The 12337-nt window shown below is 40.2% G+C and overlaps 1 protein-coding gene across 3 annotated transcripts in view; it reads left to right on the top strand.

Moving 5' to 3' along the window:
• Nucleotides 1–11801, top strand: part of LOC129727421 (inactive serine protease scarface-like) — a 126238-nt gene extending 114437 nt beyond the window's left edge. For 2 of the 3 annotated variants that reach the window (XM_055685251.1, XM_055685248.1), the window contains exons 5-8: nt 8150–9343; nt 9406–9560; nt 9625–9902; nt 10012–11801. In XM_055685251.1, coding sequence (XP_055541226.1) covers nt 8150–9343; nt 9406–9560; nt 9625–9902; nt 10012–10427 — 2043 coding nt within the window. In that variant the 3' untranslated portion in view covers nt 10428–11801. The remainder of the gene's footprint in view (nt 1–8149; nt 9344–9405; nt 9561–9624; nt 9903–10011) is intronic. The other variant, XM_055685249.1, reaches the window with a different exon arrangement.
• Nucleotides 11802–12337: the final 536 nt, after the last annotated feature.

The raw sequence follows: 12337 nt of genomic DNA, 5'->3' as shown, positions 1-12337 counted from the left end.
GTTGTTAAATTTATTCAGTTAAATCTCCACCATGCGTAGGGTAGTTCAGCAGTGCTTAGCAAAAGATTTTTCAAAATAACACCTTGATGTCGCTTCAATTCAAGAGCCCTGGGTTGATTACGGAAAAGCATTGGGTTGCTCCATGCCTAATTGCGAGCTTCTTAATGATAACGATGAGTCTGGACTTAGAACCGCAATTTTAGTGAGTAGGAAAATTAAGTTTGTTCCTATTACTAAATTTAAAAGATCATATATTATTACTATAAAAGTTGAGGTACCAACGACACGGGCAGGACTGGAATTCACCTCAGTGCAGACAAAGCTACACAAATTTGTACACAACACATTTGCCATTAAACCATGTGTGTCACTCCCGATATTTTTTTTGTGTTCTCTTTTCCCCATTCGCTCTTTTGCATTTTTTTCGCACCAAAAAAAACACGACTGAGTTCTCTTTGTGCATTTGCCAAAATGTGCGATGCCACACATTGTGCCTTTCTTTGTGTGTTGCTTGGGGCAATGATTATCGGATTTGACTAACGTGTGCAATAATCTATGACATTTATATGTATGCTAATATTGGTTTATGTTGTTTTTTTGCCTTTCTCCTAGAAAGGTATAGCAATCATTGGAAAAACCGAAGGTATAAAAGTGGTCCCAATGGCCAAATGTCATATACCACTCGACTTTTTTCGACGAACTGAGCATTTTCTGTATGTATGTATGTATGTGTGTATGTGTGTATGTGTGTGTGTGTATGTGCAACTTTTTTTTCTCACTCACTTTTCTCAGAGATGGCTGGACCGATTTTCATAAAATTAATTGCAAATGAAAGGTTTAGTTGCGCCATAGATTGCTATTGAATTTCATTGTAATCGAATCTTTAGTTTAGAGGTTATGTATCAAAATTTAAAAATCACGAAACATCAATATCTCAGAAACCACACAACCGATTTCAATAAAATTGGTTTCAAATGATTGGGCTGCCCGCAGAACCTTTAACTTTTGAATTTCATTATGATTGAACATATGGTTTAAAAGTTATGTAAAGAAAAGTTATCCTGAGGTTGTTTAAACTCACTCATTTTTCTCAGAGATGGCTGAACCGATTTTCACAAAATTAGTGTCAAATGAAAGGTCTAAGGTGCCCCATAGGTTGCTATTGAATTTCATTGCAATCGGATTGTAACTGTGTCCGTTGTTCATAAAAATGTGAAATCACATAATGAAAGTAAACATATTGACTTTCTCCTAACGATCACTGGCTAATTAAAAGGTAGAAAAATGATTGAAATGGCCGAATGTCATATACTACTCAACTCAGCTTGACGAATCGGACATTTTCTGCATATATGCATGTATAGGTGTATATGTTTGTGTGTGGGTGTGTACGTGTGTATGTGCACCTTTTTTTTCGCACTCACTTTTCTCAGAGATGGTCTGACCGATTCTTTCTATCTTGGTGTCAAATGAAGGGTCTATTTGCCGCTTAGGTTGCTATTGAATTTCATTGTAATCAAACTTTTAGTTTTGGCGCTGCGTCAGAATGTGAAAAACGCTCTTATATCTCAGAAGCTATGAACATAGTTGAATTCAAATAAATGGGCTTTCAAACCCTTAAACAATTAATTTCATAATGTTTAAACATGTGGTTTGAAAGTTATAGAAAGAAACGAAACCCGCAGACTGTTTAAAACTATAGCTACGGTCAAAATATGTGGCCTTAACATCATTTAAATTTAATATTGTACTATTTCAATGTTTGCGGCCTTGCTCGGGATTGAAGTTGAAATTAATAGTCATTTCTATCATTTCACTTTTTGCCTTTTTCCTAGAAAGGTATAGCTATCACTGCAAAAACTAAAGGTATAAAAGTGCTCAAAAGGGCCGAATGTCGTATACCACTCGACTCAGTTCGACGAGCTGAGCATTTTCTGCATGTGTGTGTGTGTGTAACGCTCTCCCAATCTCACTCGATTTTCTCAGAAATGGCTGAATCGATTTCAATGAAATCAATTGCAAATGAAAGGTCTAGTTGCCCTATAAGACCCTATTGAATTTTATTGTAATCTGATTTCTAGTTTAGAGGTTATGTATCAAAATGTAAAAATCACGAAACATCAATATCTCAGAAACTACACAACCGATTTGAACAAAATTGGTTTCAAATGAACGGGCTACCTAAAAACCCTCAACTTTTGAATTTTATGAAGATTGAACATATGGTTCAGAAGTTACAGAAAGAAACGTTTTCTGGAGACTGTTTAGTCTCACTCATGTTTCTCAGAGATGGCTGGACCGATTTTCATAAAATCAGTGTCATGTGGAAAATCTTGTTGCCTCAACAGACCCCAATGATTTTTTTTGCGAACGGATTATTACTTTTCCTGTTATGTTGAAAAATGTGAAATCCAGCTATGAAAAGAAACATATTCTGATGACTACTTGGGCTCACTCACTTTTCTCAGAGATGGTTGACCCGATTTCCATAGAATTAGTATCAAATGAAAGGTCTAGCTGCCTCATAACACCCTATTGAATTTTGCTGTAATCGGAATGTAACTTCGTCTGTAATGCATCGAAATGTGAAAATCACTAAACTTCATTATCTTAGAAACTACACAACAGATTTGAACATTATGGATATCGAATGAACGAGATAGTTAAGGGCTAACTGATGAATTATGATTGAACACGTGGTTTCAAAGTTTGGCTCCCCCATACGTTCCCTTTTCATTTGATTGTAATCAATCTTAAGCAACCGTTATGTTTCAATTTGTAAAACAACGAAAGTCTATTATCTCAAGTATTACACGACTTATTTGAACATAACTAGTGTCATACAAACGAGTCATCTCTCAAACTTACAAATAACAAACTTCATAAAAATTTGATATACTGTTCAAAAGTTTTGTAAAGAAAAGAAATTCAAAGACTAGTCACTATAGCTGCTTTGATCAATATATATGGCCTCAACATGATTTAAATGTGGTATCGTACTATTTGAACGTTCCCGGTATCGCTCGTGATTAAATTGTTCGAAATTAAGAGTCATTTCTTATATTTCGCTATTTCTGAAGCACTAACATTACGTCAAATTTCATATTTTATAATTTAATTACAACATCAATATTTTAGAACCCAAAGAGTGAATATACCTTTTTGGATTTGAGCATTCATGTAAATCTATTTTTACAAATAATAAGTTTGAATGAGAAAGGCTGAGTCTGACCGCTAGGTGGATTAATTTAGGCTTTTGGTACATAATTCACTCGGCCTTCTTAATGTTGGATGTATTGGTGCGGTGTAATTATTCCATTTCCTACGCGGTATGTTCATTTTGGTATAACGATTCCAATTTCGAATTTCGTTTAGGAGTAGGGCTCAAAAGTTTTGTCTTCGAAAAAAGTCCCCATACTAAACTTCAGCTGAAATAAACTTCGGGAACATGTTAGCATTATTTTTTGACCGGTGAAAAATATGCACAGGTAGTTCATAAATTTGTCAATATCAAAAAATGTTTGATGCCGAATGTCTTAAAAATGCATGAAACGTCGAGATTTGGTGTTATCCAAGAACAAAAATTCAAAAAGTCGACTTTCTTGGAATTAAAAATTCTTGAGCTGCGGCCAGTCGAACGTATGGGAAAATGAGACCTTCAAGTCTCGTTTATCAATAAAGCTCAACAGTTTCGTCTACTCAAAAAATGTTTTCAATTTCAGCTCAAACGGACTCCGGGAAGAGATGGTTTAAAGTGGTCAATGCTTCACATTTCGACTGAGCGAACTTCTGGATGCGATTAAGGACAACTTTTTGCCATTCAAGTCATTACCACCCTAATGAACAGTATCAGTAGTGAATGCATGTAGCGCTTGTATATGAATACCGGGACAGTAACATGTCTGAACATGCATAATATTTCCTGAGAAACACGTCCACGCCATTGAGAATCAGGTTTAAATGAATTCTCAAAAATGTATATGGCCCTTGTACACTAGTCTACTTCCCTCTCCTTCTCAACTTCTTCTTTTATTTTCCGAAATCCATTTGTTTCGGCTGAAAAATTTCGAAAAATCAATTTCTTGGTTTCTTTTCTCTACTATTTTTTCTACCCGCAACGCAACGCAAACCGCTCAAACTGAAGCTCTTTGTTCTCACACAATGTGTCACAAAAGCTGCACAAAGTATTGTTTACGTTCTTCCTCTCACTTGGTGATATCTTTCATAGTCATTTCGTTTTCGCTCTTCCTCAATGTGCCTGTTGGTTGTCGAAATGCGCAGGTACCGTTCTCATTGTGCCTTGACGTAAAATTAACATACTGAGCGCAATGAGTGTGCAAATGACAGCTCTGGACACGGGGAAAACGGAAGTATGTATTGCTTCAGCTTACTAATAGGGTGTGATGCAAGTGCCCATCATACATTATGGGGTAGCTCAGATATCAATGAAAAAGGCTAAAATCTGCTGAATTACATCTCGTCCAACAATATTGACATATGTAATAAAGGGTATTCGCATACATTTATAAATTCTAACCGGGAAGAGGTCAGGAAAGTTTGCGAACTGGCACGTGTCTGATTAAGAATCATTATTAAAGTTACATCAATAAAAACTCGTTAACAATTGGAAAATACCTCTGATTTTTTGGTTCATCAAGTGCCTCTGATGAACTCATTGATAAAATGAGCTCATCATATCGAGCGAGTTGTACTGTTCAACATAGATCATCCAACAGAGATGTTTCTTGGTGGACGCGAAACTGGCAGAATTGAAGAAATAGTCTAGACAATTGTTCATCCGGGCAAAAGTCACTTCAGACTGGGACCAATACATAAAAGCCATATAACATACAATTGAGACATGCCAGAAGAAGGGACTGGAAACGGGTTTGTAGAGAGATGAACAACGCTCCAACAGCTGCGAGGTGGCACAAAACTCTTTCAAAAGATCATCCAAATGGTTTTGACAATCTTAAAAAAAAGAGGCTGGCTGTTTTACTGTTGATTCCTCTGAGACTCTGGAAGTAATGATGAGAACTCGTTTTCCAGGGTCTACATCTGTTGAAGTACTGGACTCAGATGAGGCAGGTCGACTGAAATCTAGATTTTTAGCGTTATATAATTTGTGTACGACGCCTAAGTCTTTCCTCTGTTCCTACAAAGACTATATAAAAATTTTGGGCGATTTATCAAGTTAACAAGCTTGGTGAACCTTCCTTTGCTTACCAATAAGGTAATTCTACAATAACACGATCAATCACTAGTTAGTAAAATCGAGAAATCGGTTTAAGTCAAAGAAATAGCTATGGTTGCTTCTCTTGATATTTAAAGGGCATTCGATAATGCATCCTATAGCTCAATGCGCTCCACAATGGAAGCAAGGCCTGCTATTATCAAATGGATAATGGCCATTAGACTGGGACACGGTTATATGGGAAAAAAGCGATGGTGTTATATTTTCGCTCCCATGCACTTTTCGTGTTCCTTATGGGTCCTATAACAACTGTGTAACTTTTCAGATCGATCGGTAAAACGCGCGATTTGCGCCCGATTTTTAAAGCTTCTATACGATTTAATAAAAACCACTTTTTCAAAACTTTTTCTATAGAGATGTCCAGTTGACTCCTAAAAATATATCAATACATGATATGTATAGGAAGTTTTCCTGGAAAAAACTCTTCTGAAAACCGCAAGGCGCTACTTTGCATGTAAAAAAAAGATATTCACCCCAGACTGATTGAATATCTGACGAACGGCTCACCATTGAATTTTACTAGCAATACTGCTGCAACATTTCAAGAAAGGTATTATACACAACTTAAACTCTTCAGAAATATAATAACACCTGAACTACATCATTGGATCTCATGCGATCGTACAACATCGCATTCGGCCTCGCGTCCGTTATGCCTTTTGGCAGTATGCCTCGTATCCATTATGCCTCACATCCATTATGCCTCGCGTCTGTATGCCTAGCATACTATGCCTAACATTCATATGCCTAGCGTCCATATGCCTCGTGTCCCGTCCCCAAATGCTGAAATGGGACGTTCTACCACCCCCGCTGTACTCCTTCATGGTAGAGTGAAATATTGAACTACTTGAAGACATTTTCATTTGCCGTTGTTCCGTAAAAAATTTGCTGAGAAATCGGAGTTTAGCAATTATTTCATGAATATCTCGCTTAAATATCACCAAGGATATCGCTAAAGTTTGACAGGTTTGAAATTTTTGGTTTTGCTGAATCTCGGTATTTTGATGTATTACCGAGATTTTTACCGAGATTTCAGCTGTTGAAATCTGGGTAATTTATTTTGCCATACTCGATGATAATATCAAAGTGTGTCTGATAAATGGTGCGTCGTCTGGCTGACCAACGCTTCCGTTCTTTCGATAGGTCATTGATAGGTCAAAAACAAGCCCTTTTTCCGACACAGAGTTAACATGCTGCCAGAAAGGTTGGGGAAAGGTGCGTTTGGCTATGCAAAATATTTCCATAAATACAATGTTACTATTTTTTTACAACAAAGTCTCAATAATCAGCAGTCTCGCTGGTTGCTTCATCCACGTTCATCGCATGGACAAAAGTCAGTCTCCATTGAAAAGTGCTTTGCGTCGCTCAGCTGTTCTGTTGTTCAGTTCTTCTACATTTGCTACCGTCGCGAAAACAATAGTGGTGTTGTTTTTGCTTGATGGAAGAAATGGAAGGCAATACTATTGCAGCACAGCTGCGAAAGGCAAACTCTGAAGGTGGACCTTGTGTGATGCGTGTTAACACTGCCGTGGTTGATTTGGCATCCTGTGTTCCGCGTCTCTCGCTTCGTGAAGTTAAATATAAGTATAAAAAAGTATTCAAATGCATCATGTTCGTACCTAATTGTATGTTGATCATATTCAAGTTACTCGATGCAGCTGAAAAATTTATAACCGAAAACAACATGAAACATCGTATTCGGAATGAGCAATCAAATTATTTGATTCCGGTGTACATGGAAGACAATGCCCTTGATGTACGCCATCCATGACCTTCCAAGGGCGTTTAGTCCGAGGTCAATAGAACGTATAATAGGCGAGTATGGAGAAGTTTTGTCTATTAGACACGATATATGGAAAAATTTCTTCCCGGGAGTTTACAACGGCGTCCGTATCGTCACTTCTGCCGGTCGAACTTACTCCGAGCAAAGCTTGGTTACCTACAAAAATCAACATCCAACTTGCCAATGGTGTGGCCTAGAGGCTCATCCTGGAAAACCCTGCAATGAAGCAGTAAAACGCAGTTCGTCATCCTCGAAACCAAGCGACGAAAAAATAAATAAACAACCATCAACAAAGCCGTCATCATCATCGGAAGCAACAAAGACAACAACACAAAATCCAAATGCGAAGCAGCCAACAGTCAAAACAGCAACGGAAAAAACATCAGCACAAAACACACGAGCGCATACTGAGGACACCTCACCCGATACCAATACTAACGCCTTTAAAACCGTGGACCGAGAGATAAAACGAAGAATCCGAAAGAACAATGCCTCGAATGGAAGCGACAGCGATATCTCAGCCAGCCAGCTTGATCCGGCGGCAGAAAAGAGTGTTTGTTCCCCTCCCCGGGAAAAAGATCACAACGCGTAGTACCAGCCAAAATGCTCTCACAACAGGAAAACGAAACGTACCGAATAATAATCAATAAAGCAGTAGATTATTTTTTTGTATTTGGCACCGTAAACCTAGTGGTATTGTGCCGTGTCAAATAAATAAGTTAGTAAAAAAGTTTCAAATAAGGTAAAAACAACAACTCATCTTCAGGGAATAGTAATTGTGACACGTTTATATGTTAATAACAGGATAAACAAGATTTCGATATAACTCCTTCCTCTTGACATAATGAGTCTCTTTTATAATAAACATGGTCAGAGTGTAAAGTTAGTTGATATCTCACGAGGAAATTGTAGTTTGAAGTTATTGATTCGCAGTTCGGGAAAACGTGGGTTTGACAATAAACCCTCAATTCCTGCTGATAAGGTCTGGCAAATCTGATATATAGTATTAGTGATATTGATTTTATGTGGTTGAACGTCTTTTCACTTACTACCTCTTTCGTAGCTGATGATAGATATACTGATTAGAATTTTTTTTTGCTTCTCCACCCTAGAACGGCCAATGTTTCTCCCCGGAAGTATGCTGCCGAACGCAATCCCTAATCTCCGAGTCGTCCGTGCTGACCAACGAAGGATATGTAGTAAGAGTACCAACCAATCAATACCTTCCTCCGGAAGGAGCAAACACAAACACAGACGTTGTAACAGCACCTCCACCACCACCACCACCACGACCCACCACACTACGCCCACGGCCCACCACACCACGCCCACCACCACCACCACCCACACCAACACGTTACATTCCACCCCAAACCACCACACGTTACGTACCACCACCAACCACTACACGTTACGTACCACCACCAACCACCACTCGTTATGTACCACCACCAACCACCACGAGGTACTTCCCGCCACCGCCACCGTCCACCACGCGCCCTCCATACCGTGCAGAAGAGTACGTTCCACCAAGAGAAGAAGCACCGGCACCCTCAAATGTCGATCCTAACGTAGTGAGACCTCCACAGGATGAGGTGCCAAATCCAGCCAATGATACACCGGTTGCGATCCGACCGGCGCAGCCCCCACGACCATCCCAGCCCCCAGTAGGAGGAGAGGCCCCACCACCATTACCACCGATAGGTTGTTCCGCCGCTATGAACTGTACCGAGACCCAGTTCTGTTCGTCTACTGGTGTAATCTCGAAAACGCCAGTTATTCTTACACCGGAGCAGGAGCTGTTCCGCGTCCCAGTTACGGAGTGCCGCAGCCCCGATCGAGGATTCACCGGAGTTTGCTGTCGAGATCCAGACTATGTTGATCCATGGCCAGTAGGTTTGCTCGGATTGTATAACCCAGAATTGCTTCCCTTCGACGATGGCTCCTATAAGCCGAACGGCAACAATGGCAACGGAAATGCGAACGGGAACGGCGCTGTTCGGGCGCAAACAACTCGTAACGAAGCGTTCCAAGCGGCACAAAGTCGCGTAACCCCCGCACAGACTTTCGCACCTATTCAGTTGTCCAGTGCCAGCCAGACGCAGAACACTCAGGTCAAGTCACAGTACGATCGAGGAGTAACGGCGCCCGCGTCGTCCACCACCGTCCAACAGCAGCAATATAATGGTGGTAGCACTGGCAGCAAGCGCTTCACTGCCGGAGGTTTGCAGTTTGTTCACAGCGGAAATACCAAGTTTAAACCGTTCCAGAAGCAGGGCAATAGACAATGTGCTCCCAGGAATTATGTGAATATCAGTGACCTAAGAGTAAGTTTTGTATTTTAGTAATTGTTTTATTACTTTTGTAGAACACTCAACCGCGAGGAGCCGGACAGTGGGATACCGGATTCGGCGAGTTCCCATGGCAAGCGATGGTTATCCTTGAGTCAAACAAATCTCTCCTGTGCGGAGGAGCTATCATTTCGGAAAATACTGTAGCGACTGCAGCTAATTGCGTTTACGGGTAATATAAAAAATGATAAGAACTTGACAGATTAGTGATTTAACATCGATTTGTTGACTTTCAGCTTGAACCCACGGGACGTGATGATCAAGGGTGGCGAATGGAGACTGGGAGTGGATGCAGAACCAAAGACTTTCCAAATTGTACGCGTGAAGAACGTTATCTACCATCCGGCTTACCAACCGACGACACTGAACTACGACGTGGCTCTTTTGGTTCTCGAAGACCGGCTACGGTATGACACACATATCGGAGCTATTTGTCTGGATGAAAACGATGTTGTTCCAAGTGCATCGTATGAAAACTGCGTTACTACCGGTTGGGGACGGGAGGTGTTAAGGAGTAAGTCCCGTTCTTTTTTTGTTCTTTCGATATATGAAAAGACCAGTCCGAACATGCTTTATACCATTTATTTATACCTTAACATTAATAATTCTCTATACCATTTCAGTTCACATCGGAAACGCTCTGATGCATTACATGCCAATTTCTCTCCTGTCGGAATCGGAAAGCCAGCGACAGCTAACGGCGAATGGATTCACACCGGAGTCACACGTTTGCGGTCGTCCAACGGCGGATGCTTGCGATGCGGACATTGGTAGTGCCCTTGCGTGCGCTGACACTAGCGGAACCTACTACCTGAAGGGTATCTACTCGTCCGACAATGGCTGCGGTCGGCCGGATCAGATTGTATCCTTTACGAACATCGATGTGCAATGGATTAAGCAAGCGTTGAAGAATCCCAACCAGTTCATTACTTCTGTGTCGAACTACCAGACGGCAGCCAATAGCCCGGTAGCTAGCATTCAGCAACCATCAACGTTCGGGCCGAACTACGGTAGGACCTATCTGCCACCGTATAAATAAGTCAAAAGAAACCACTGAGATATCATACAGAGAACTTACTAAATGCTTTAGATAAAGAAAAACCTACTCTAGCCGATAGATATGACGACATTACCACTGTTTATTCATACCTATGAAGCCATTCTGCCGTCCATCATTTACCTCCCGAATCGATGTTAACTTCAAGCATTCGAAAAGATATATCAGGCCACAACCGGTACCTAAAGCATCAGAACAAAAAAAGATGTCCAAATTCTTCATTAAATCAAGCGCAAAAGGACAACCAAATGGAAGACGAAAAAACAGACCATCTACCTTCATCTGCAAACACTTAAGCCTGTAGTACACTCTTTGACCAAGCGTCAAATATTTGTCACTTTTTGACAGATAAAAATTTAGTCAAAGATAATTATTTGTCACTCTCCAATTTTAACATGGGGCAATCAAACATCAAATCTGACCTTCTGACATAATGGTCAAATCAATTTGACCATTATGTCAGAAGGTCAAATATTCGACCATTGGTCAAAGAGTGTAATACAGGCTTTACAAATATTTCGCTTAGGTAATTTTCCATTAGTGGTAGAACTTATTTGTTAAACACAACGCATTCCATAGCAGAGCCGCCGCTTTCCCAAATCCCTCGATTCAGAATGGTAACTGATAATGTATTTCACCTTGTACAAAGCCCATCTATCGCTAATGTTTAATTTAGAACTATTTGTTTTACCGAATTTTACTGCGTGAAAGCATGGCAGCACAAACGAACACTTTTGATTATTATTTTTAACGCACGAACTTAAGCCTGTAGTACACTCTTTGTCTAATGGTCAAATATTTGTCCTTCTGGCATAATGGTCAAATTTATTTGACATCATGGTTGTTGTTTGCCCCATGTTAAAATTGGAGAGTGACAAATAATTATCTTTGACCAAATTTTTATCTGTCAAAAACACAAATATCAATCTGTCAAAAACACAAAAAGACAAATACTTGACGCTCGGTCAAAGAGTGTACTACAGGCTTTACTCTTAATGATTTTGAACACTTCTCTAGCTAAAGGATTAAATTACAAAATGCATTTGATAATTTTTGCTGTTATTCGCCATGCCCGACAGGAAAGTGTAGAATTTATGTGATCAGGACAAAAGTAGTAATAATAGTGGTAGCAGAGGGCAGATGTCGAGAATTTTGAACAGATTCTTCTGAAGGCCAGATAATGCAAGCTGATGTTGATATGTAGTGTAGTTTCCATCACTGGAAGGAGATGCGCGAAGACGGAGACGACAAACAATACAGTGGATACCGTAAACATGTATAACGTAAACATATATTTAGTGATATTTAAATACCTGTACATACAATATTATGTAAGAGATTTTTTTTTAAGAATAACTTGTTTGTGTTTTATTCTGTGTGTTGAAGAAATTCCACAGTGATGATGTCTTGGTGGTAATAATTCGTGGATATGTAGGGTAGTGGAACTAATTCTCGTTATACTCGGAAAACTCCTAATTGTGTCTTTTTTCAACGATTTATGCAGAGCAATTAAAAGTTCCAAATACTTCTACCTTATCTCACCAGTCAGCTCCAGCTCATGGCTGCAACTCGCTAGCCATGTCGTTTGCGGAGGCCCCGCAGGTCGTCTTCCACTTGATAGACCCACCCTGCTCGCTGCTCGCCTCGTTGTCTCGTGTAAGTCGAGTCGTAACCAAGAACCATTTTCACCGGGTTGTCATCCAACAACCTTACGACATGCCCGACCGTAGTCTCCCAATTTTCGCCGTTCGAACGATTAGTGTTTCTCCCAGCAGCTGATGCAACTCGTGGTTCATCCGCCTCCGCAATGATCTATCTTCCATCTGCACTCCACCAAAGATGGTACGCACCTTCCGTTCGAAAACCCCAAAGGAGCGTTGGTCCTCCACGAG

The sequence above is a fragment of the Wyeomyia smithii genome, chromosome 3 (assembly GCF_029784165.1).
Source record: "Wyeomyia smithii strain HCP4-BCI-WySm-NY-G18 chromosome 3, ASM2978416v1, whole genome shotgun sequence".
Lineage (NCBI taxonomy): Eukaryota > Metazoa > Arthropoda > Insecta > Diptera > Culicidae > Wyeomyia > Wyeomyia smithii.
The sequence above is the reverse complement of the archived record's forward strand: the minus strand, read 5'-3'. Positions and strand labels throughout refer to the sequence as shown.